Source organism: Microtus pennsylvanicus, chromosome X (genome assembly GCF_037038515.1).
Source record: "Microtus pennsylvanicus isolate mMicPen1 chromosome X, mMicPen1.hap1, whole genome shotgun sequence".
Taxonomy (NCBI): domain Eukaryota; kingdom Metazoa; phylum Chordata; class Mammalia; order Rodentia; family Cricetidae; genus Microtus; species Microtus pennsylvanicus.
In genome coordinates, this window is record NC_134601.1 from 137326840 (window position 1) to 137354291 (window position 27452).

General features: G+C 42.2%; 1 protein-coding gene across 1 annotated transcript; it reads left to right on the forward strand.

Annotated features, from left to right (window-relative positions):
- Atp6ap2 (ATPase H+ transporting accessory protein 2) lies at positions 1 to 26301 on the forward strand. The gene is made up of 9 exons (XM_075957539.1): positions 1 to 156; positions 7027 to 7157; positions 8555 to 8686; positions 19256 to 19351; positions 19880 to 20017; positions 21395 to 21448; positions 22404 to 22553; positions 24293 to 24412; positions 25034 to 26301. The coding sequence occupies exons 1-9, from the start codon at positions 114 to 116 to the stop codon at positions 25223 to 25225; spliced, it is 1056 nt and encodes a 351-aa protein (XP_075813654.1). The 5' UTR covers positions 1 to 113; the 3' UTR covers positions 25226 to 26301.
- Positions 26302 to 27452: the final 1151 nt, after the last annotated feature.

Sequence of the window (27452 nt, forward strand, 5' to 3'; positions counted from 1 at the left end):
GGCGTAGGACTCGCAACCTTCGGGAGCGCGTCACTCGGTGGGGCTGCGGTGCTCCCTGGAGTCCTAACGTCCCTTTTCGTGTAGCCCATCTCCGCTGCAGCCGCGGTGGCGTCATGGCTGTGTTCATCGTCGCTCTCCTGTCCTTGCTGGTGACGGGTGAGCAGCCGGGGTGCACTGCGGGAAGCCGCGGAGCGCGGGGACCCTGGGCGGGCGCGGCTGCGGGCGGGGGCCGCAGTGGGGGCGGCCTGGGCTAGGCGGCCCTCCTCGGGGCTCCTATCTGTGATCTAGCCTGGGAGACGCGGCCTGGTGGTCTCCGGTGCCGGGCAAGGCCACCCGGGGGGCTCCGGAACCAGCATCAGCCTTTTGGGGGAAGGCGCGTCGCCGGAGGGGACCCTGTCCTCCCATCTGCGGGATCGCTCCTTCCCCGTTCAAGGCCCTTCCGAGGACCGGTTGCCTTTCTCAATACACCGTTGAACCACAGCCCACTACCAAGAAGGGAAAGCCAGCCAACGGCTTAGCGGCTGAGGCTGCTGTCATTTTCCCCCCACTTCGTTTCTAATGGTGTTATTAACATTGGATGAAACCTTGCCTCCCTCATATTTGCCTCCATCAGGATGCAAAATTGAGTCTTCGGGGTTGGTTTGTTTGTTTATGTGATTATTTCTTCAGGCGAACGCAGACACTCTCTCACTATTGATTTCAGTTCCCAATTTGAAGGATGTAGAGACTGGGTTGTGAGTCATGCTTTTAGGGTCACATGTCAAATAAATGGTAGCTTTCTTAGTGGAGCCTAGGTTCTCTAACATAGAACAAGAAGCGTGGAAATGAGCTAACATTTGGCCTGTGGCTTGCGAATCATGTGGTAATGGCGTTTCTTTTTACAGTAATCCTTAGAAGAGCGTTTCCTCTTTTGGCAGTTTTAAATCAAGCCGGCATGACACAGGTAGTGTGTAACAGAACTGGATCCAAAGGCAGATCAGTTGAGTTCCAAGTAGTGTCTATATCTCCACTCTCTATTGTATGGCACAGGGAATGCTGTGTGACAACTGGGGAGTAGTGGGGCAGAGACTGGGCTTGCAGACAGTAGGGAACAGGAAGTCAAGTGGAGGCAGGCCTGGCGTGGTGACTCACACCTTTAATCCCAGAAGTCTGGAGGCAGAGGTAGGCCAGCCTGGTCTACAGAGTGAGTTCCAGGACAACCACACAGAGAAACCCTTTCTTGGAAAACAACCAGCGAAGAACATCTTGGAGGAATGGGTGTTTTGTGGCAAGGATATCTTCTGCCTATGCTGTGTGAGATGCTGAGAGGTCCTGCTTCTGGAATGGCAGTTGAAGTGAAAAAGACTAGTGATGAGTTTGAAAACCAAAGCTTTACCCCCCGCCCCCTTGGGGGTGCCCAGTGTTCTGTCTTAATAGTTACAATTATTTCCAGGTCTCCAAGTGTTTGGGTCTTTTTCATTTCTGTTGTTAGCTCTGGAACGGCCTTTCTGATTTATTTATCAAGATACTTTGGGGCTTTTTGAAGTACTTGGTAAGTGCTTGTCACAAAAGCATGCAGGATGAGTGTGAACCCCAGCATGGTGCATGCTTATAATCTCAGGGCTGGGGAGGTAGACCAGGTAGATCACTAGAAGTTCCTTGCTGGCTACTGGAGCCTAATGGATGAGCTTCACATCCCAATGAGAGACCCTATCTGAAAAACAAGGTGGACAGTTCCTGAGACAAGATGGTGGAGGTTGACCTTGGATTCCACAAGTGCACACACGCACACAAATATATATACTTTAGGAAAATTCTTTTGTTTTAATTGAGTTTTCAAAGTTAAAAACAAAATTTTCCCATTCGCACCCTGGTTTAACTAGGCATCTGTTGAAATTCCATGTTTTAATTTCATGCCTGGTATCTTTTGAGGTCCTGGCTGGCCTGGAATTCAAAGAACTGCCTGTCTCTGCCTTCTGGGTGCCACTGTGTTCAGCTCCATGACATTCTGAGTCAGTGAGGTTTAGGGTTTTGGTTTGGTTTTTGTCTAAGTTAAAATAATTGTTTCTCCGCGTGGTTTGGGCATGCTGTCCTTGCTAAAATGGTCTAGTTCACATAACAATCTGAGCTTCTGCATTGCTGGGTCTTGTCAGGTGAGTACACAGTATTATTTTCCACAATGACTAAGTGTGATTTGGTGGAAAACATCTTTAAGAGCTCTGATTTCACTGTTTACTTCAAAACAGTGTTAGGGAACTAGAGAGAACTAGAGAACTTGGGCTCTGAATAGCATGTTCTGAGGCATATTTGGAAAGTTCAGGAGAAGAAGGACCAAGAGCTAACACATGGAATTTGTAGAAATGTAAAGGAGGGAGTTGATTTTGGTAACTGATGTCCTCGAGGATAGAAGCAACCTCCCCCCTTTTTAAAATTGACTGATTTCAGTCACCATTTAAAGAAGCTCAGTGCACAAGACAGTGGAGTTCTCCAGGGAAGGGGCACTACCTCTCAACCCCAAAGTGGAGAGGCTTAAGGAACTTTCCCAGGGGAGGTACCTCCTGAGAAAACTGTGTGAAAGGTTGAGGTGGGGAAAATAATTTAGGTGGAACAGCGTATGCATGAGCGCTGGAGACTGAAGAGCAGAGCTTTTGGTGAGAGCTCAGAAATCAGGGGACATTTTGGATTTCCCTGCAAGGCCCTAGGCGGTGAGCACTGGCATTTAAGCAGAGGATGAATAAACAGATCTGTATTTTGAAAATATGAAGAAAAAGCTGGATCCTAGGGTGGATTGACAGGGTACTAGGCAGCCAGCTGGAGCAAACCTGGTGAGGAACGGACGTGGTGGTGGTGGTGGGATTCAGGAAATAATTCTGAAGAAGAGCAGCTGAAAGCAGTGGCTGATTGCTGTGGCCCTGTGGAAGGGTTTAAGGAGGAAGTGTTTAAGCAGCTGGCTCGGAGAGACTGCAGAAGTCTGCGAGAGCTAGTGAGTTAGGTTCAAAGCAATGGTAGCATTTAAGCGCGCCTGCCGTGAGACCTGGAAGAAAATGTCAACAGAATGCTGAGTGCCTCAGCCTAAGACTGGGGGAGATCTAGACTGAGAATAATGATCTGGGAGCTGGCAGTGTTTTGGGTGTTTGCAGCCTTAGGGTATATGGGCTCAAATCAGGGAGCATGACACAGAATTGAGTCCTCTGATCTTTAAAATGGAGTGTGAAGCATGATTCAGTTGAATACTGGGGAATGTACTAGAATTTCCATGTATGCTTTTTTTTAAAAATCCTTTTATTTTAAGTAGGAATGGCCATGTTAAATTCTTTTTTTTTAAACTAGGAATGGTCATGTTTTAAACTTGGGTTTTTATCCTGATTACATTGGGAAGAACATTATAAATTCCCTTTATGTGTGTTTTGTAACCAATTATTGTACACATGTGTAGCATATGTGTCATAAAGACAGGTAGATGCATGGGCTATTTTCACTTCCCATTCTTCTGTTGAAAGAGCGGATCCTCAAAGCCTGCCACAGCAGCTGTGCAGGAGAGCTAGCCCAGCAGCAGTCAAGGAATTTGAAGGGCAGAGGCCTTGTCTTTATCAATCCCAGGATGGGATTTCAAAGAGGGACTTGCCAGTGTCAGATGCATGGGGAAGTTAGGGAATTAAGGGCTGAGAATTGTGTTTCAGTGGAGCAGCCAGAGACTGGGGGCCAAAGCAGGCAGCGTGAGACGAAGTAGAAAAGCAGAGGAGTGGACTGTGTGGTCCCTAGGTTCTCCCCCTGAAGGGAAGCATGTTTGATTTCGAGATGCTTTGGTTTGGGCAAGCCACCAGTAGGGTTTGGTGGTTCTAAGTTGAGAGTGGCAGCACCCAGGACTTGCTTTCTGCTCAGGAGAGGGGAAGCATGGGTAGTTTCAGGTGTGACTTCATTCGCTCATCAACTCAGCGCATTTACTGAGCAATGGCTTTCAGGTGCTTTTCTCAGCCCTAGAAACGTAGACACACTGAAATCCCTGCCTTCCGTTAGCTTAGGTAATGCAGGGTCTTCCATGTCGTCACTTAGCTGTTGATGTGTCTTGACCAAAAAGCTAGGTTAATAGACGGTGAGGGAATAACTTCTTAGTGGATGAATGAAAGTCTGGAAGAAAGCGGGACAGAAGATTGTGTTAGGCTCAGTGTTCTTTTATCTCTCATGACTAGAGGTGAAGAGATGTGAGAAGAAGCAGATGACCTGGACTCTAGACTTTCCCTGGGGACAGGTTATCTGGAGATTGACCAGCGGCATGGAAGCCTAGGAAGTTGGAGGTTAGGCAGCCTATTTCAGTTCAGCACAAGGGAACGTTTTCCAAAGAGCTAGAACACTAGGACAATGGAGCTGGCCTAACTGATGGGCATGCCCCCATCACTAGTAGCATTGAGAAGGACAGCTTCTGCTCGGCATCCTTGAGGTGTGGTGCCTGCAGCTTGTGCAAGTTTAGACAAGATCACCTTTCTGAGCAGTGGGCCAGTAAAGAGTGCTGTGCTTTGAGGTGAGGTTGAATCTCACCTCAAAGGTGAGGCAGTTACTTCACGCCAGCTCGTGGGAGTGGAAGGCGTGGGACCACGTCTCAGAACAAAGCTATCTGCAAGGCTTGATTCCTGGAAAGTGTGCAAGCTTAGAAAGTCTGGGCTTCTTACCTGTTTCCCAGCCTTTCCAGAGAAGGCTGACTGTCAAGGTGCCTGAGGTGTTCTATTTTGAATTTGCCCTGAAGGTAACAGACCTGGACGTCTGTTGGTTCCAGACACCTTTGCGTTCTGATAAGTTCTTTCATTTGCTTTCTGCTCTGGCCCTGGGCTGAATTGAAACTCCTAACTGGTCCTAGTGCACCCGCACCCTCCGGAGGCCTTTTATTTACTGTCAGCACTGCAAAGCCAAAACACTGGCTGCTCTCGCCCCACTCCCACTTCTGAAGGTGGCTCTTGAGGTCAGGGAGTAACCCCCAGGCCTTTGCAAAGCCTCTCTTTCCCTGTAGGCCTCACCAAGGTTGCTTTTGGATTTGGAACTAATGCTTTCCCAGGAACCCAGAAGTTTCCATTGACGACTTGTCATTCTGGCGGGTGCGGCTCAGCCGAGGGGTGCTTCAAGCCTTGGAGTACATCCCCAGCACCAGGAAGTCAAAACAGATCACTCAAACACTGGTGAAGAAGCAAATAGTCCATCCTTAGGGGAGGCCTTTAAGGCCGCTCCTTTCTTCTCCTCCTTGACTTAGCTGTTGGTGCCAAACACTCTCGGTCATTAGTGACTACAGGGTACCTTTGCTCGCTTCCTGATGTGGCAACTGAAAGCACTATTCCTGGACTTAGTTTTCTGATGACTGAGGTGTTTTATGTCCCAGCTGGTAACACGTGCACTGCCCCCCATCCTTGAAAATCTTCATTGACATCCTTATGCCTGTGATATCCTAAGATATACTAACCTATAAGGATGTGTTAGCCTGCCAGAGTATTATAGTGAAACAGGAATGTCATACATTTGCATATTATAGAGAAGTCTGATGGCAGAATAATTCAAAGATTCCAGCTTCCCTTCCCTTTTAGTGCCAGGGCTTTGGCATTTTTGCTTTTTCAATACCAGAGAACTGCCGCTGATTTCTGTTCTTGCTAAACTGCCACGTTCCCTTCTTAAGGGCCATCTGTAGGAGGCTATCAACATCATTAGTAGAACCTTCTCTCACTTCTTCAAGGCTCAGTGAATATTTTGAAAGAGAGGGCAGAAAGCAGGTAAGTGCCCGAGGCTAGAGAGAAGCTCAGCGGTTAAGAGCACTTACTATTCTTGCAGAAGACCTGGGTTCAGTTGCCAGTACCTACATGGTGCCTCACAATCACCTGAAACTACAGTTCTAGGGAATCTGATGCCCTTTATTGGTCTGAGGGCACCAAGTACAAACATGCCTTCAGGCAAATACTCATACATGTGTAATAAACAAATACATAAAAATAATGTAAGAGCCAGCAGAAGGCTGTTGTAGAACACTGTCTACAGGCATGACATGATCATGGCAGTCTTGAACCCACAGTAACTGTAATTAGTTGCACAAGATTGGGCCCATCAACTTCGCGCCATTACTGTGGAGGGCTCATAAGCCTCACTGTTCCCTGAGGATTTATAGGCAGTTAGCAGTAGCTGAAGGAAGGAGTCTCATGAGGCCCCACCCATCCCTGAGGAGCTATAAGCAGTTCATGGTTGCAGGGGCAGGGGATTTTCTTGATGTAGTCATTGGTAAGGTGCTCATACACCTGTAAAGGATCCTTCACTCTGGCTCCTGTCTGCAGACCTTATTAAATTCATTGACGGGCCACTTCCCCCAAAAGACGTGAAAATAGAAAGGAGACTAGTTACGAAGAAGGAAGGGGGGGTCAGTGGGAATGGGGGAGATGAGAGGATAATGGGTAAATAGGATCAAAATTCATTATATATCTATAAAAATACCATAATGAAAGCCCTTATCCAGAGTTAATATTTGCTAATTTAAAATTTTAAAAAGGAGCCAGGCAATGGTGGCACACACCTTTAATCCCAGCACTTGGAAGGCAGAGGAGGGTGGATCTCTGTGAGTTCAAGGCCAACCTGGGCGAGTTCCGGGACAGGCACCAAAGCTACAATGAAACCCTGTCTTGAAAAAACAACAACAACAAATTTTAAAAAGGAATTCCTCTTTCACATGTACCCTGTTCCAACAGAATATTTAATACTTAAATTCTTAGAGTGATACTTTGGGGGGAAATTGTTGATGGTACTCAGAGTATAGCTCCATCTGGGACTAACGGTTTCACAATTGCCATGGCATGTGTACCTGTGCCATAAAGACTTGGCATTCCATCCCTAGCATTCCGCCCCACATTTTTCCATGTTTAAAATTCAGTACTTTGTCCAAACATAATTTAGCATGTTCAGCCAGTGAGGAATGGGAAAATGTATTGTTTAATAAATGTATTGTTTAATAAACTTCAAGATGGATACAATGATGTATATATATAAAATGATGATAATTCATTTACCAATCTGTTCTCTCCTCAGGTGCTTTAGGGAATGAATTTAGCATATTAAGATCGCCAGGGTCTGTTGTTTTTCGAAATGGAAATTGGCCCATACCAGGAGATCGAATCCCAGATGTGGCTGCATTGTCCATGGGCTTCTCTGTGAAAGAAGTATGTGTACTAAAAAAATGGTTGTAATTGCTTCTAAAACCTTTTTATTGATTTATTCCGATTGTCAGAGCAACAAACACATAGGTACATTTGCCAGAGATTACAAAATTTTAAAGGCTCATTAGTATTTGGGGTAATCTTAGGTAAGTGCTTCTAAAACCAAGTCTTCATTCATCATTATGAGAACATGTATTCATCATTGTGAGAACTTTTGTGTGTATGGATGTATCTCTCGAGTATGTTAAGCATATATATTTTCTTTGGTTTTCTAGATATATAGAGATTTATTTCCATTAGTAGGTATTCTTCAAATCTTTTTTATTAATTTTTATTGAGCTCTACATTTTTCTCTGCTCCCCTCCCTGCCTCTCCCTTCCCCTTCAACCCTCTCCCAAGGTCCCCATGCTCCCAATTTACTCAGGAGATATTGTCTTTTTCTACTTCCTGTTAAGTATATTTTTATTTCTAGTTGACATGTAGTAGTTTACATATTACAGGTGTGCTGTTATTAATAGGCTGTGTCATTTTTTTTAGTGTAGGAAATAGATTTGCTACAAATGCTAACCTGTCTACATTTCTTATCCGAGAATAGAATGATGCAGCTGGTAGCTGTGTTTTCCTAGAATGTCACTGACCTGTGGTAGTCCCTGGCTAGCGATAGAACTGTAGTAGAGGGGCCTAGATCCATTCACTCCAAGAGGCCTAAAGCTCAGAGCTTAGGAGGAGGAGATGCCACTTGCTCTGTCTTGTCATTATACTCTCTCTTGCCACTTTAAATTGGCTGCTGATATCATCAGTCACTTCTAGACTCCAAGCACTCTCAAAACCGGCAGCTCTGCTTGGCAGTTGGGCTAAGGGTATAGCCCATGCGCTCCAGTTCATTTGGACAACCAAAGTGAGCAGGATTGGTCGTTTACACTGAGGGGGTGAAATTTGTACGTAGTACTCCACAAGCTTAAATTTCACCACAAATGGCTGTTAAAATAAGCTTTATAAATAGTTATTGGTAAGAGGAATTTTATATATAAAGTGCTTAGTAGAGAGCATTTCGACAGTTCTTGCTGTCACTGCAGAAGGTAAGAGTGATGCTGTGCATAACGGAAAACATGATGCGGGAAGAGGACAACAGTTCAGAGTCTGGAAAATGCAGAACACATGGGTTTTCTCTATTCGCTTGCTTTTGTTTTTACATAAAAGTTGGGAGCGAGCGTTCTGATAAGTGTAATTTTAAGAAAGTGAAGAAGACAGGCATTCATGCTGCCCTTAGGAGATGGTAGCGTTGTTTGGATGTTCCAGCCAGTGTCGTCCCAGAACCCTTTGTCTAGTTTTAGATGATACTGCGGAGACAGTTTCCATACTTGAGAATTAAGCAAACTTTTGTGCTTTTCAACATTTAGGACCTGTCTTGGCCAGGGCTTGCAGTGGGTAACCTATTCCACCGGCCACGGGCTACCATTATGGTGATGGTGAAGGGAGTGGATAAACTGGCTCTCCCTGTGGGCAGTGTCATCTCCTATCCTTTGGAGAATGTGAGTATTTTTTATATAAACCGGGTGCACTGGAAACTTTCTCTGTCAATTGACATGAGTGCAAATGATTTCCGTCTACTGGTGTAGACAGCTCCCAAAATTTGTCTTATTCTCTTAACTAATACCTCAATATTACCTATGTAGCCTTATCCTAGTATCTCCGTTGAATACATGAGTGTGCATGTAATTTCAGTCTCTGTATCCTTTGAACTGGCTCTACTATCTTGCTTGTTTTGTCATTTTAAAAAAATGAATTGTATTCTAAACACATCTTTTCTGAATGCAACTTCTCTACAATTTCCTTTTAAATTCTATGAAAGTAGTTCTTCTTACAAAAAACAATTCCATGGTGGTTGTATGTTTTCTGGAAGTTGGTGATGATCTGTGAGGGAGAGTTCTAAGTTAAGAGGTATGCCACCTGCTACTTGTCCATTGCTATGATGGACTACCACAACCAAGTCCACTTACGGAAGGGAAGCTTTGGGAGGCTTATGTTCCAGAGGGATGAGTTCGAGATGGCAGGGTAGAGGCATGGTGACTGGAGCAAGAAGCTAAGGGCTTCTATTTTCAAGCCAAGAGCAAAAGCAGAGCAAGGAAGTTCAGAGGGCACAAGTCTAAGCCGTCCACGGCCACTCCCAGTGATATACTGCTTCCAACAGAGTGCCAAAGAGGCAGTGCCATGAACAGGAGCTGACCCTGAAGTTTTATTCTCTATAGAAGGCTAGGGGCCATAAAATGCTTTCATTTGTGCTTGGGAAGACTAGTAAAACTCTAGCTGCTTCAGAAGGGCTGGCTTGCCATTCTTGATCATGAGGCCCCAAGAGTCACCTGAAAACAGTCAGAATTATGGGTATAGAGAGGTCCCTTCCACATTCAGATAATCTTCCCCTGGGGTGGGGGGGGCACCTCTGCAACAAGGCCTCCTTTGATTGGAAATTGAAGATGAGCTGGGCATGGTGATACACGCCTTTAATCCCAGCACTCAGGAGGCAGAGACAAGCAGATCCCTGAGTTGAGGCCAGCTTGGACTAAAGAGAGAGTTCCAGTATAACCAAGACTACACAGAGAAACCCTGTCTCCAAAAAAGAAGGAGAGAGAGAGAGAGAGAGAGAGAGAGAGAGAGAGAGAGGAGTTGAAGGTGAGTTGAATTTGCAACTTGAAGGGAAAAAGTGACACAATAAAATAGGTGAAGTAAACAGGTCACTCCCCTGGACCTAAGGTTAACAGGTCAGTCACAAAGAAATTTGCAAATGTGTTAAGGTTGAAAATATAGAGGAGTGGTGTAGCCCAGGTCCCATCCCCAGCACTGCAAAAATGACAACAAACATGTACAGAAAAACTGTGACACTTGAAGGAAAAGAATGTTTACAATGAAGCTATTATAGGACATTTTTGATGGATGGTATTGTGTTTATATTTTAATTTAATTTATATTTAAATTAATTTGTAATTTAATTTATAATGTAGATTGTGACTCTTTAACTCATTTGTTATAAATATAGTTCACTGCCAGATGTGTGGATTCTTGTTCAATAATTACTGTTTTAATTTCTAATTTCATTATATAGCTGATCTGTGTGTGATGGTCACTTTGAGAAAATTTTTTCAGACTTTACTGTGATCCTATTTCCAAGTACATGTGGCATGCTTACAGAAACAAAACCATGCTGGAAATGTATTCATAGCTCAGTTGTGGGGTGTTTACCTAGTGTGCTTGAAGCCTAGGTCCAATTCCCAGCGCACGCACGCACGCACGCGCGCGCGCACACACACACACACACACACACACACACACACACACACACACACGGCTGTTGACTGATGTTTCTGTCCCACCAGGTTGCACCAGTTGTTCAGTCCTAAATAAGTACACAGAGGTCTATATTAATCATAAACTGATTGGCCTAGTAGCTCAGGCTTCTTATTAATTCTTACATCTTAACCCATAATTCTTGTCTGTGTTAGTCACATGGCTTGGTACCTTTTTCAGCAAGGCAGTCACATCTTGCTTGCTCTGTGTCTGGCTTCCTCTCTGTCTGGGTGACAACTACAGACTGACTTTTACTCTTCCCAGAATTCTCTTGTTCTCATTGCCCTGCCTCTACTTCCTGCCTGGTCATTCCACCTATACTTCCTGCCTGGCTACTGGACAATCAGCATTTTATTATAATATAGTTAACAGGGTACAGACTGTTGCCCCACAGCACTTCCCCGCCACCCTTTTTTAAATAAGAACTCTGAATCAGATCTCCATTGTTTAGCTTTTCTACTGATCATTATCCATAACAACTTGTAGCCAACATTCTAAACAAAGGCAAACATCCATAGTCCATTTTTGGGGAATGTGGGCATAGTTTTCCAGGATACTTCCTGTTGATTGGAGGCACTGATAATCTTGAGCACCTAAAGAAAATTTAGAATTATGATCAAGTCCTGACTGGAGTATCCTGTGAGGGAGGCTTGATCATCTCAGTCAACAGTCTTTCAACTGTTCTGGATGTAGAACTCAGACATCTGGGCCATCTGCTCCTATCAGAGATTTCTCAGGGGGGGTCTTCCTTGGTCAAACCTGATTTTTCTTAACACAGAATGAATCCACAGTCCCTCATTTCCTGTGGGAACAAAAACAAAACCCTCTCTCCAAAGTAAAATATCTTTTGACTTAAATTTTAAAGTCAAAGCATTTTCAATATATATATTGGATTAATCCAGCAGCATTTATAATCAAATGTCTTTTAGCAGCTTTTGCTCCTTCCTCAGCCATCAAACAATTTTATAACAGCACAATAACATACAGTATCCAGACTCTCTGTGTATTTTTCATCTTTACGTCCCTTTATTTGAACCTCTATTTCTTTTATTTTTAGTTTTTGGATTTTTGAGACAGGGTTTTTCTGTGTATCTTTGGCTGTCCTGGAATTTACTCTGTAGGCCAGGTTGTCCTTGAACACACAGAGATCCTCTTGCCTCTGCCTCCCAAGTGTTGGGATTAAAGGTGTGTGTCACCACACCCAACTACTCTCTTTTTTTTTCCTTTTTTATTTTAAGGACTATTCTTTTTTTCTTCCAAGCCTACACGTATTTTTAAACACACAGTAAACTGTTTAGAGGTTTCTTCTCTGTCTTTGAATCTATATTTACTTGTATATCTCTGTTTTTCTGATCACATTAGTCTTCAATTTGCTAAGCGATATGACTAGGATTAAAGCCGTAACTTTGGCTAGATTCAACCCATTCCTTAGCTTTTTTCTGAGAGTTTAGCCTCATGGCAGAGGTACTGGCCAGAGCCATGTTTATTGCCACAATTGTATGGTGTTTCAAGGTCCCTGTCACCACCAAAAAGTATGCAGTTAGCTATTCATAAAAACCATTTAAATGTTTTGTGGCAGAACCTCTTAAAAGGGCTGCAAAGCTTTTGCAGCTAAAGCTGAGTCAGGAAGCCTCTCTTAAATAAGACATGTTTGCTTTTAGCAAACAGAGCCCATCTGAGAAAATGCTGCTATCAATAAGCCCTGCTTAACTGTATTCCTTTCTGTCTAGAATTACTTCCCAAGCTCTAGCAGGCTTTCTGTGGATGCAGTTGTCCACACATTGGGCACCATTTGTTGACTGGGGGTTTCTGTCCCACCAGGTCCTACCAGTCATTCAGTCCCAAATAAACACACAGAGGTCTACATTAATCATAAACGGATTGGCCTAGTAGCTCAGGCTTCTTATTAATTAATTCTTACATCTTAACCCATAATTCTTTTCTGTGTTAGCCATGTGGCTTGGTACCTTTTTCAGCAAGGTTGTCACATCTTGCTTGCTCTGTGTCTGGCTTCCTCTCTGTCTGGGTGACAACTACAGACTGACTTTTCCTCTTCCCAGAATTTTTTGTTCTCCTTGCCCTGCCTCTACTTCCTGCCTGGTCACTCCACCTATATTTCCTGCCTGGCTACTGGCCAATCAGCATTTATTTAAAAATACAAATGTACAGACCACTGTCCTACAGCATATGGCCATGAACTAGATCACAAGGCAAGCCTGAACACACAGTAAAGAACCAATGTCTGTATAATTACAGACATTGGGAAGTTGAGGCAGGAGGAGTGCTGCAAATTTAAGGCCAACCTAGGCTACATAGTGAGTTTGAGGCAAGTGTGGGTGGCATAATGAAACCCTGTCTCAAAGACACCAAAAACTTCATGTATTTGGGTCAGCATCCCTTTCCCTGTCCACTTCCCCCTCGGTCCTGATAACATATCATCCTGCTCTGTGAAATCATCTTCCTTAGACTGCACACATCAATGAGGTCACATTATTTGTTTAGCACCAAGGTTAGTTCAATTAGCGTAATGTTTTGACTTACCCACGTTGTCACAAAGGACAAGTCTTACTGTGTGTCACCCCACCCCCATGGCCCTTTGAGGGCTAAATGGTATTTCTATTGTGTATATATGCAACATTTCCCCTCCTCTTTCTGTTTTGGTACTGGGAAAGAACCTAGGATGGCTTGTATACTAGGCAAATACTCTACCACTGACCTTATACCCCCCAGCCCTAGGACACTGTCTTCATCCACTTTTTAAAAGACACTGTGTTTGCTTTCATATCTTCACTATTGTGACTAGGGCTGCAATGAACATGGGAGTATAGTAGATTTTAGCACACTGATTTCTACTTCCTTTAGACGTGGACCCACTGGGCTAGAGAGATGGCTCAGAGCTTAAGAGCATTTGCTGCTCCTGCAGAGGACTGGCTTCAGTTCTCCCACCACTCTTATCAGGCCACTCACAACAGCTTAGAATTCCAGTTCCAGATGATTCTATACCCTCTTCTGGCTTTGTCAGTCACCTGTACACAAATGTTAGTTACATGTACATACATTCAGGCCCACACATATACACACGTAAATTTAAAAACATAATAATAAACTTTTAGATATATCCCTAGAAATAGCATTATTGGAGCATTCTTTAGTAATATAATGCACAGAATATTGGTGATTATAATAAACAAAAATATTGTTTGCTTTGCTTTCTGTTGATGTTATAAACACCATGACCAAAAAGCAACTTGGGGAGGAAAGGGTTTATTTCAGTTTATAGTTTATAATCCATCATGAGCCAGGATAAGAACTCAGGGCAGAGCTGAAGCAGACAGCACGGACAACACTGCTTACTGGCCTGCTTCAATGGCTTGCTCAGCTTGTTCTGTTTATACAACCCAAGCTCGGCCATCCAGGGGTGGTGTTGTAAGAGGCCACTAGTTTGTTCCTGGCCGCTCAGCCCCAAAATAATCACACAGAAACCATATTATTTGCAATACTGTTTGGCCATAGACAGAAGGGCCTCCCACATAATTTCCCCTTTTCTGTTTAAACAAAAAGGAAGGCTTTAACTTTAACACAGAAAAATTACATGTAACAAAACAGTTATCAAGCAAGAATTACAGTTACAATATTTATATCTACTTTATCTTTTATCATAACTAAGGAAAAATTAACTATATCTATTCTTCAACTTCATCAAAGACTCCAGAAGGATATAATATTACCTAAATAAACAGGAAGTGCCTTGTAAGCAACTTCCAAAATTCTAGAATTGACAGAGACATCTCACTGCCTGGACAGTCACCCAAAGTTCCTCTGTAACATTGGGGCATCCATCTTCAGCCTATAGGCTGATAGTATCCAGCAGACTTTTCCATGAAGCAGGAAATTTCAAAGACAGTTCCACCTATATTAGCAGTTTGTCATTCACTTTCCTCTGTGTCCTGGCAGAATGTTTGGCAGACTCTTTCATGAAGCAGGAACCTACAAGGATTGTCTCACCTTTACACAAGTTCAGCAGTCATTTTTCTGTGGGTGCTGCATGTCCAGTTCATAAAGCATACCATCAAGCAGTCCAAGCAAGAGCAGTTTCTTGCCCAAATGGCTAACCAATGCTGTAAGAAGCCTCTTTGGTGCCCATCTTCCTCTTGAAGTAGATTGGTGCTGCCAGAAGCAAATGAGTTTCCTTGTCATGAAAAGTCCTAAATTCTTAAAACATTTTGGATGCCGTATCCTGAAAGTCTCTGAAAGATTTGAAGAACTATCTAACTGAAATATATCTCTGTATATCTAGAAAACCTAACTAACATGTGACTATAAGCTTGACTATCATGGATGACTATTAACCTATATTTCTTAATTATACATTACATTTTTAAATGAGCTGCATAAACACAATACCTTAATCAAGAGCAGAAATATACACATAACAAAACTGACCTAAGTGTGTATCAATAGGCCAAGATCTATACCAATGTAAATTTCTTTTTTTAAAATATTTATTATGTATACAATATTCTGTCTGTGTGTATGCCTACAGGTCAGAAGAGAGCACCAGACCTCATTACAGATGGTTGTGAGCCACCATGTGGTTGCTGGGAATTGAACTCAGGACCTTTGGAAGAGCAGGCAATGCTCTTAACCACTGAGCCATCTCTCCAGCCCCCAGTGCAAATTTCTATAGCAGGGTGGTACTACCCATAGTATGCTGGGCCCTCTCACATGAATCATTAATCAAGCAAATGTCCTACAGTCTTGCCTGTAGGCCAATATGATGGTATCATTGTTTTCAATTGAGATTCCCTCTTCCCAGATGATACTAGCTTGTATTAAATTGTCAGAATACTAACCAGCATAAATATAGAGTACATTTGAAATTGTATATTAGATTTTAAATGTTTTTACTACACAATACAGAAATCTCATCATTTCTGTTGTGAACCAGAAGAGCAAGAACAGAAAAGCAGTGATTGTATAGTATAAAGCGAGGCTACAGAAAAGATTCATGTAGTCCTAAGAATGCATGGTCACTGGTTTAATGCAAATTCCACAGATTCTGACGTAATTGTTGGAGTTGGGTGGAGTGACTGAAGCAGCATGGATGAGGCAGGGAGTGGGCTGTGGTTGGTGATACAGGAAAGCTGACTTCGTTTTTGGTAGTGGATGGTAAATGGATGATGCCTAAACTGGAAAACTCAAGATGAAGTAATGAAAATGTTTTATTAGAGAAATAGTGGCAAAAATAAAAGGAGACCATTCAAGGAGACCATTAAAGGGACGTGGAAGTGAATGCCTCAGAGGAGGGGACATGAGGGGCGAGGCAAACAGTTTTTCCATGAAAAGTCCCAAAGAACTATATCTCTTTAAACCACACTATACAGCTCTCGAGCAGCTGCTTTTAAACAAGGAAGACATAGTTGTGGTACACTCCTAAATACTTCATGAGTTGAAGAGGAAGGAAATCACCAGGAATTTCCAAATTATTTACAACTGAATGTTGGTAAATGTTACAATATATTTAAAAACTGCAGGATACAGTTGAAGTGGTCCAAAGGGGCACGCACAGCTCTGAAGTGCATGTACCTGCATTTAGATGTCTAAGATTGGACAGCAGTGAGTTAAAGGAAACAGAAGAGTTTTCAGAGTAAATGCAGTAAAGTGGAAAGGGAGAACAATAAAGATCAAATGGAAGATTTTTTTTCCAGGACTACTTCTGTAATTCATTATGTGATTTCTGTGAAGATCACCATGTATTTCATTTATGCATAAATGTATAAAATCCAGAACACCATTTAAAGTTTAATAGCATAGATAGAACCCCAAATTTGTTTTTTGAGACAAGGTCTCACGTAGCCCAGGTTGGCCTTGAACTCTGTTTCCAAGACACCACCAATGTATGTGGAGGTAGGAATTGAACCCAGGGCTTTGTGTATAATTGGGTATAATGAGCACTCTATCAACTGATCCCCATCCATGCACACTAAACATTTTGAAGCAGACTAGCCTCACTTTACATGAGAAGGAGCTATGTATGACAAGCTCACTTTATTGACTGAACTTGATCGGCTACTTGTAAGTTTCTTGGAAGAAAATGGGGAAAGAGATAGGAGGCCCAGAGATCCAAGGCCACACAATCTAAAGGCAGAACTGCCTTCAAATTTTGCCAGCCAGCTGTTGTAGTTTCAAGTGATACTGATGGAGAAAGTCGCAGACAAACATGCATAGCTGTCTAAAACAGTGTGGGAAAGCAGTCGCCAATTCCAATCACCCAGGCTTTCTACTCTTGGGCTTAGCAGTCTATATAATCAGTTTTCCTTGTCAAATTGATTGATTGCTAGGAATGTATCCTTCAGTCTTCTACTTTCCTTACCCAAGTGCTATTGTCAGTGGTTCTCAACCTGTGGATCGATCACCTAAGACCACTGGAAAACACAGATGTTTACATAATGATATATAACAGTAGCAAAATTATAGTTGTGAAGTAGCAACAAAATAATGTTATGGTTGGGGTCCCCACAGCTGAGGAAGGTTGAGAAGCACTGCACTAGGTAGAATGAGGTGGCAGGCTTGTGCCATACATGTTCCCACCCAAGCCTGAGGAGGTGATGAGTGTGTTCAACAAAAGGCAGGCGCTTGCAGAGGCTGGTGGCAACTTGCTTTTGCAAGCTCAATTGCTCTTCCTCCTCTCCAGTTTCTTATGACCTCATTCTAGACATTTGTGAAGAGTTAATATGCATCTTGAGTAAGATAAAAGCAACGTGTCTGTTCATGTCATAGAATCCTGAAATTGATGCTTCGTTTGAATACTGGTATTTATCCGCAAGGTTTCTTACTTACCTTCATTTCTGCCTGTACTGCATTGACATTCATTTGCTGCTTACAGAGAGTAACCTTTAAGTAGTAAACAAAACTGCTGGAGGAAAAGTCACCAAGATATCTCCATTAAAACAAAAACACACTGACTACAGTGTAATTCAGACACTTAGGAAGTGGAGGCAGGAGTTTCACAATTTTGAGGCCATATAATGAACTACATAATAAGTTTGATGCCAGTTTGAGCTACTGCTTATTAAAAAAAATACTACTCTTTGTGTGTTTGAGTGTATTGTCTGCATGTATGTCTGTGCATCGTGTGCATGCCTGGTGCCTGTGGAGGCTGAAGGGGACCATTAGCCCATTAGCCACTGTGTGGGTCCTGGGAATCAAACCTGAGTCCTCTGGAAGAGCCAGTGCTTTCTTTTTAACCTCTTGTTATTTTAATACTGTAATATCAGGAGTAAAATAATTTTTAAAAGAAAAATAGTTTTTATTTTGGGTTTTCGAGACAGGGTTTCTCTGTAGCTTTGGATCCTGTCCTGGTTCTTGTAGACCAGGCTGTCCTCGAACTCACAGAGATCTGCCTGCCTCTGCCTTCCCAGTGCTGGGATTAAAGGTGTGCGCCACCACCGCCCAGCGAGAGAAAGATCTTTGAATGTGTTTTTTAAAAATAGTGTAAAACAAAACAAATGCAGCATAGCATAGATGTCCCCATTTTGGTTGCCCCTAAGGGTAGAGGTGGGTGCTTTGGGGGCACTACTGGTGTTCTGTGTCTTGATCTAGTTGAGTTAGGAGAGTGCACTCATTTTTAAATGTTAATCTCCTTACCCCAGGTTTTATGTACTACTTATATATAGTATATAAATATATATAGTATATATATATAGAACATATATATGTGTGTTGCACTTTAATATGTACTTAGAGAAATGTCACAGCAATTAAGAACACTGGCTGCTTTTGCAAAGGACCTGGGTTCAATTCCCAGCACCCACATGGCAGCCAGCTCACAATCATCTGTAAGTCCAGATTCAGTGGTCTCTTTTGGCCTCCTCCAACGTCATGCACACAAATGGTACACAGACATACACACAGGCAACATACTCATACACATTCAATAATAAAATAAAATAAATTAAATTCAAATTAAAAAGCAGCTCTTAGGGCCAGCAAGAAGGTTCAGTGAACAAAGGCACTTTGCCTTGTAAGCCTGGCAACCTGAATTCAATCCTTAGAACCTATGTAAAAGCAGATAGAACTGACTCCACAAACTTCTCTGGGATCTACATATATGTCATGGCATGTGTACACATGTAAGTACACACACAAGTAATAATTTGTAAAGTCTTTTTATAGGACTGGAGAGGTGGCTTAATAGATAAAGGTGAAAGAGAAAGATAGATCATAAAGTTGGGTGGGTAGCAAGGTGGATACGATCTGGGGAGGGTGAAAAAAATATGATCAAAACATATTATGTGAAAAAAAATCACAGAAAAATTGTGGTGATCCAGTGGAGCCATGAAAAAGAATGAAAAATCATGTATGTCAGTTGCAGGGAAAAATGAGTAGAATAGGAAGTGATTACATTAAACAAAATGAGCCAGACTCCAAAAGTGAAATATTATGTTTTCTCTCATGTAGCAAGCAGAATTCAAAAAGAAAAGAGAACCAAAAACTAGTAGAATGACTAGGGAAGACCCTGGGGAAGAAGGAGAGGGGAGAGTGAACGGTGGTAGAATGGTAGAAGATGGTCTTATGTTCAAAGCATATATGGAAGCATGGCCATCATGGTGAAACCATTAATACACAGTTAATATGCACCAGTAGTAATAGAAAATGCTTGTTGCCCTGGAACTGCTCCAAGGGCCCTGCTTATACTATCCTGATGATCTTTCTACTTTGTTTCAGAAAATAATTGCAGTTGTCCTCTTGCATTTCAGGCAGTTCCTTTCAGCCTTGACAGTGTTGCGAATTCCATTCACTCCTTATTTTCTGAAGAAACTCCTGTGGTTTTGCAGTTGGCGCCCAGTGAGGAAGTAAGTAACAAAGTTTTTATTTAAGATCCTTATAAATGTTACTTAATGATAATTTTAAAGTAACTATATGAAAAAGTCTATACAAAATCTGTATGCTGGAATGAATCCATAGCAGGTGGTTGTTGCAGGGGAAGGAGCTGCTTGTTCGTAATGGCTGGCCAGCTAGCTTAGCCCCGAAATAACCACACAGAAACTGTATTAACTAAATCACTGCTTAACCTATTAGCTCTAGTTTCTTATTGGTTAATTCTTACATCTTAATTCAAACCATTTCTATTAATCTGTGTATCACCATGTGGCAGTGGCTTACTGGGTAAAATTCCCTGCGTCTGTTGCTGGGGGATCCATGGTGTCTCTCTGACTCTGTTTTCTTCCTCCCAGAATTCAGTTCTGTCTTCTCCACATACCTAAGTTCTGTCCTATCACTAGGCCCAAAGCAGTTTCTTTATTAACCAATGAAAGCAACACAAAGACAGAAGGACCTCCTACACCAGGTGGTTAACCCAGAGTTCTGGATTCTTCTTGTAGAGAGTATATATGGTGGGGAAAGCAAACTCCGTTTTTGAAGATCTTTCAGTCACATTACGGCAACTACGTAATCGTCTGTTTCAAGAAAACTCCGTTCTCAACTCTCTTCCCCTCAATTCTCTGAGTAGGAATAATGAAGTAAGTGGTTCAGTTGTTGAGTGAACAAATGAATGGCATTATTAAATTATTAAATTCCCATTCCATATGCTACTTGAAACTTTAGCAAGATTGAAAGTGGTAGAAAACTGGGCACATTTCCTACTTTCTTTCTTTTGGCTTTTCTGAGTTTCATTTTTTTTCCTTTCTTTTCTTTTCTTTTTTTTTTTTTTTTTGATTTTTTTGAGACAGGGTTTCTCTGTGTTCTGGCTGTCCTGGAACTCACTTTGTAGACCAGGCTGGCCTCGAACTCACAGAGACCCACCTGCCTCTGCTTCCCGAGTGCTGAGATTAAAGGCGTGCACCACCAGTGCTGGCCTGAGTTTCACTTTAGTAAATGCTTTTACATTCTTATACCAGTGTTGCCAGTTGATCCAGACAAGCCACAAACCAGTCTTCTTGGTAGCTGGTTGAGCTGTGCAGAACTGGTGACCTAATGCCATTATTCATAGCCATTGCTAATATGTAATCACATTTTTCAGGATGTTGCAGTAGAGAGAGAGAGATATTCCTATGTTGTTTTTCTGTTCATTTTGTTTTTGTTTTTTTTTTTTGTTTTTTTGAGATATAGTTACTATGTAGGCCTGGCTGGACTGGAACTTACTAATGTAAATGAGGCTCACCTTAAACTCATAAAGATCTGCCTGCCTCTCTTTCTTGGGTCGTGAGGTTTAAAGGGCATGTTCCACCACACCTGACAGCCATCCCTACTTTTGGCTCTTGTCCTTTATAGCTATTGTAGGGAGCTGGGAATCACCGGTCTTAATTCTCTGCTTTGGAACTTGTTCAAGGCAATTAAGTAAGCTTATAGGATTTTTGTTTTGTTTCGTTTTGTTTGTTTTTCCAGACAGGGTTTCTCTGTAGCTTGGTGCCTGTCCCAGAACTAGCTCTTGTAGACCAGGCTGGCCTTGAACTCCCAGAGATCCGCCTGCCTCTGCCTCCCGAGTGCTGGGATTAAAGGCATGCGCCACCACCGCCCAGCTAGCTTATAGGATCTTAAGGTAGTATAGGATCCCGTGTCCCCTGAGGGCAAACCACAGTAGTGTGGATGCTCGGATGTGGTTCTATCAGAAGTAAAACTTACATCTGGTTAGTGGTGGTCACTGTACTAGGGGGTGGCCATCACTTGTTTGTTAGGAAATGTTTATATGCATTTTTTCCTGGTGCTGGGCAATTCTCTACCACCAAGCTGCCTCAAGTTTCAGTTACGGTAAATCTACCAAGGGGAGGAAAATATAAATATAGTAAATATAAGTTTACTTGATGAGTATTCCTAGTATGTTGTAACTGTACTTGCTAAATGGCAGTATAGCTCTCTAATGTGCATTTCAAGTAACGCCCACTTTTTGGTCTCTGAAGGCTGACCTGCTCTTCCTTTCTGAACTGCAAGTGCTACATGATATTTCGAGCTTGGTAAGTAGGCTGCTTGAGCTTTCAAGTTCTGTCTGTTTTGGTTCCTAGAAAATTCTGAAATGAAAATGAGGCCAGTTGAAAACTTTAAGCATGCCCCAGGTTTATGATTCCATGAAAACTGAGAAAATGGTGGCGGTGGGAATGCTGAATGCCGTCTCATGTTAGTGGCCATTTCTGTTCCATGTCTGCCTTCTGGAGAGGCCATAACTCCTCAAAGAACATAGTCCTGGGGATAAAACTATCCCGCTGTTGTTGCAGCTTGGCCATCTATTTCTTGTCAGACACTGAGACTTAATTCCTGTATCTATAGCTGTGGATCAAAAATAAGAACAACAGTTTGGATAATTAATAGCATTAACTGAGTCAAAAGGAAAACAATTGATCTGCAAGTTATCTTTTGGTGAATGATTTTTAAAATCATCTTCAAGACTGAAATAGATCTTCTTAGCTATCTGTAGCTTCTGAAGTTGTTTCCCAAACCTTTTTTTATCTAGGCTTGGTTCAAGAAGTTTGAAAGCTTAGTGCTGGGGACGGGTGAGATCTGGGAGAGTATGCAGGAGGAAGACCTGCTTCATGAATTCCTAGCATTATATCAGCCCAGGCAGTTATCGTTTCATCCCTTGTCTGATATCCAAGTTTTGTTTGTTTATTTGTTTGGTTTTGGTTTTTGGTTTTTCTGTCCTGGAACTCACTCTGTAGACCAGGGTGGCCTTAACTCAGAGATCTTCCTGCCTCTACCTCCCGAGTGCTGGGATCATATCTAAGCTTTAAAAATTAAGCAATGAGATTTGTATCGGATTTATGAGAAACCCATTTAAGGAAGTTCCCTTTGCTGCCAGTTTAAACTGTTTTTGTGCTGCAGTGCACTGGTGTGGTTCTAGGGCGGTCACATTTAATTCCCATGCAAAACTTCACTTGGTTTATTTCGCATCTGACTTGTGTTATCTGCTCTAAGTTGTCTCGTCATAAGCATCTAGCCAAGGACCATTCCCCCGACTTGTATTCATTGGAGCTGGCAGGATTGGATGAACTTGGGAAGCGCTATGGGGAAGACTCTGAACAATTCAGGGATGCTTCTAGAATTCTTGTGGATGCTCTCCAAAAGGTAAATACCAATGCTGGTAAGATTATTAATGTTAAGAAGCCATCAGAAGCTAATGCAAGAGAATAATGTGCTTCTCTCAGCCCATAGACTCTGGTTTTCTACAGAAAAACAATAGAAGAGAGGTTAGACTCTTTATGGAAAAATCTTCTGTGGAATGCTGTCGATTGAAGTCTTGTCTTTTTCCTTCGTGCAGGGGTGGAGCTCTGGGTCTCACACATGCTAATCAAGCAAGCAGTCTAGCACTGAGCCACACCCCCAGTCCAGTTGAAGTTTTTCTTGGCTTGCTTTAGAGGTTCTCTATTATGTCTAAGATAGTGTAGGAGTAGGATTGGGAACATAGGTCAGGGTTAGAGTTCAATTCCCAACCACCGGTCAGAGGTGTGTATCGGGAGAAGATGGTACATGGCCAGAATCCCAGCACTTGGAGGTGAAGGCAGGGGAATCACAAGTTGGAACCCTCCCTGGGCTACATGTTTAAGGCCCTGTCTCAAAAGATCAAAATCAAACCATCTTCAGTAAAAACAAAACAAAATAAAAAACAAAAGCATGTGTCTTTCCTATGGGAATCTCTTTCTAATGCTAGCAATGGCAGCATTGTGAGTTTGTGGATCCTGACAATATCTATAATTAAAGCATACCATTTTAAGCACTCCTAACTCTTCCTCAGTGGTGTTGAGTATATTCATGTGCTGTGCATATCCATCCCCACTGTCTATCTCTGGGATGGTTTCATCACCACCCTCACAAAATCCTCACTCAGCACTGTGAGCTAATGAAGTTGCATACTAGCACAATCGCCTTCACACCGTTCATCTGTAATAAATGGGAGTTTATTTATAAATGGAAATTATATCTCTTTATTGAGGCCTCATCCATAAATTTCTGTAAGGTCCATGATTAACAAAAGACCACTTGGACAGATTTCTTGACTTTCCCTTTCTGATTTCATTCCCAAATTTATATGCCATCAAGTTCAATCTCCAATTTTATTTATTTATTTATTTATTTATTGGTTTTTTTGAGACAAGGTTTCTCATGTAGCTTTAGAGCCTGCCCTGGAACTCACTGTGTAGACCAGGCTGGCCTTGAACTCACAGAGATCCACCTGCCTCTGCCTCCCAAGTGCTGGGAGTAAAGGTGTGTGCCACCACCACCCGGCTATTTGAATGTATCTTAAGGCTTAACTCTTTACTGAATATTTTAACATAAGCAAACCAGTAAGGGTTTACTATTTCAGATACTGTGCATTAAAACTTATACATATTTGTATTGATATGTACTAATGTATATATGCTATATAATTACTTATAAAGATACAAATAATTTTAACAAATACATATTTGACCAGCCACAAAAATGATCAGTATGTGAGGTACTCTAAATGTTAACTAGCTAGTCTATCCATTCCACAATGTCTATATATTTTGAGATTTATATCCATAACTCTTGTCATCAGTCCCTAATCAATATAGTATAACAACTATGCATGTAGCATTTCGATAATGTTAAGTGGTATATATCTTCTAGAGATGATTTAGGGTATACAGGATGCTGCACAGAGGTTCTATGCAACTACTATGCACTTTCATATAAGAGTATACAGTTTATAATCTGTAGAAGTTCTAGAACCTGTGGATACCAAGGAACAGTTTTATGAAATTTTTCTTAACCAAAAATACAAATGTAAACAAAATGTATGTATTTTGCCATTGATCATAATGTTAATCACTGACTTTCAGTTTGCAGATGACATGTACAGTCTCTATGGTGGGAACGCAGTGGTAGAGTTAGTGACTGTCAAATCATTTGACACATCCCTTGTGAGGAAGTCCAGGACCATCCTTGAGGCAAAACAAGAGGTAAGTATCCTGGAACTGACTATTATAGACCAGGCTGGCCTTGAACTCATAGAGATCCTCCTGCTTCTATCTCCTAAGTACTGGGATTGGAATCACAGTCTCCCATGCCCAGCCTATTTAGTCTTAAATGGGCTTCAGTATTGTTCGCAGGTTTGAATTTGTACAAGTGGAACCATACTGCGTGCATGTTTTGATGTTCTTTGCTCAGTGTCATTTTAAGGGGTCACCGGAGCTGAGTCATTTTCCTGCTCTGTGCCCTACTGTCTAAACATGCCAGAGTTGTCTGTTCTGCTGAGGATATTCTTGTACACGTCTCTTGGTACAAACAGAGACGTTTTTGTCAGGGGCTAGGCTTCCCGGATCACAGGATCTGCACACCTTCAGTTGCCTTGGCTACCGCTGAATCTTCTCCTGAGGTTGGACTTTCCTTCTTTTAGCAGCAGCACCAGTGTCTTCTAGGAAGCGACCCATTCCTGCCTCCTCCAAGGGTAGATGGGTAGCTTTTACTCCACTTAGGAATCCCTAAGTGTCTCTTAGAGAGCAAATCGTAGACATTAAATCAGAGTAATTTTTATAATCCTAAAGTTCTTTCTTCTTTATTTTTTCCTTTCTTCATTTTAGACCGCCCCAACTCCCTATAACCTTGCATATAAGTATAATTTGGAGTATTCAGTGGTTTTCAACTTGGTACTGTGGATTATGATTGGCTTGGCCTTGGCTGTGATCATCACCTCTTACAACATTTGGAATATGGATCCTGGATATGATAGCATCATTTACAGGATGACAAACCAGAAGATTCGGATGGATTGAGTTTTCCTTATGCTACACTTAGACAACAGGTTTTGGGAATTGGCTGTTCTGTTAAAGTATATCTTTTAGTATGGTTAAAGTAGATGGTATACCTTAAATTTATTTTAAAGAAAACATAGATTTTGTTCTCTATTTTGTGTGTGCCTGTTGTTTCCTTAGAATGGTTTATAGTGTTAACACAAATGAATTGTGATGTAGATTCCATAGATGTTCAAATATTGTTGATATAGCCATGTAATAACGTAATTTCATTCCATTTAATACATTTGGAAATGTGCACTGAAGGAAATGTAAACCACTTAGAGTAGTTGTGTTATTCATGTTGGAGAATGCACTGGGTTTCTTAGAAGCTTTCAAATGCTTGAGTTCCTTGCACAGGACAGATAAATCCTAGTTCAGCTGTTATTCACTATGAACTATTTGTAAATGTCTTAATCTGATGTAAATATCTCCGAGACAGGAGGGAAGGTTTTAACTAAGAGTAGCCCAAAAATACTGGATATGCTTATACAATCGCTTAGTTTTGGAAGTGTGTGTGTGTGATTGGCAGGCTAGCTGTTTTTAATCTCTTCTGCAAGTTTGGTGATCTGTGTGGTTTAATAGAGATATTAAAAATATTAAAAATAACCGGGCAGTGGTGGCACACGCCTTTAATCCCAGCACTCGGGAGGCAGAGGCAGGCAGATCTCTGTGAGTTCGAGACCAGCCTGGTCTACATACAGAGCTAGTTCCAGGACAGGCTCCAAAGCCACAGAGAAACCCTGTCTCGAAAAACCAAAAAATAAAAAAATAAAAAAAATATTAAAAATACTGTGTTGATTGATTTCAGAAGAGAATGGCTTTATGGAGTGTAGATGCTTGTAATTAGATAGACAAAAACATCTGTGGGGGATATCTTGAAGCATGAATATAAAATATTTTTATTTCTGTAACTTTTCCCCCTGTGAAGTTCCTCTGATTTGTGTGTGGTGCAGCTTTGTTGTGTAGAATATTAGGTGAAGTGGATGGTTGCTACTGTTCATGTGGAAATGGACCAATATCTATATAGAGTGACAAATAAACTTAATGATTCAAAATCTGTGTAGTCGCAAGTCTAAATTTATATTATAAAAACCTAACTAAACAGGCTATTATTTTACCAGAACTGGCTGTTTATTGTACGAAGGGTTCATATATATAAGGAAGGTATTTTAATTCCATTTTTATTATTGAATTTGTGTAGCATACATGATAAATTCATACTTGACTATGTAGGAAAGGATTAAATTTTCCTGTAGCATTTTAAAAGAAGAACAAGCAATTGGTTAGAAAAGAAAGTGCTTTCTAAGGTGAGGAATTATGGTTACAATTTTGTTTCCTAAAACACATGTATTTGAACATTTAATTTCATGTTTGTATTATGTAACACCCCCTCCCAGAAGCCGATTCTGCAGCTCATTTCCAGACCACACTGAGCATGGCAGCTCTGAAAAGGGACAGGATTTACAGTTTTCTATCACTTACTGCCGGGTGCTTTTGACAGTTATATGTTAAACTTCCATTCAGTGGAGTTTCTTTTTGCCTTTCATTGAAGTTAAGTGAGAGTGAAGTTGATAGCTTCATGGAGAAAAAGTCAAAACTGTTCTAAAAGCGCACATGTGTCTACACACTTCCCCCTCGCCAGGTCTGTGGAAGCACACACGTGTCCTACACACTTCCCCCTCGCCGGGTCTGTGGAAGCACGCACGTGTCCTACACACTTCCCCCTCGCCGGGTCTGTGGAAGCACGCACGTGTCCTACACACTTCCCCCTCGCCGGGTCTGTGGAAGCACGCACGTGTCCTACACACTTCCCCCTCGCCGGGTCTGTGGAAGCACGCACGTGTCCTACACACTTCCCCCTCGCCGGGTCTGTGGAAGCACGCACGTGTCCTACACACTTCCCCCTCGCCGGGTCTGTGGAAGCACGCACGTGTCCTACACACTTCCCCCTCGCCGGGTCTGTGGAAGCACGCACATGTCCTACACACTTCCCCCTCGCCGGGTCTGTGGAAGCACGCACGTGTCCTACACACTTCCCCCTCGCCGGGTCTGTGGAAGCACGCACGTGTCCTACACACTTCCCCCTCGCCGGGTCTGTGGAAGCACGCACGTGTCCTACACACTTCCCCCTCGCCGGGTCTGTGGAAGCACGCACGTGTCCTACACACTTCCCCCTCGCCAGGTCTGTGGAAGCACGCACGTGTCC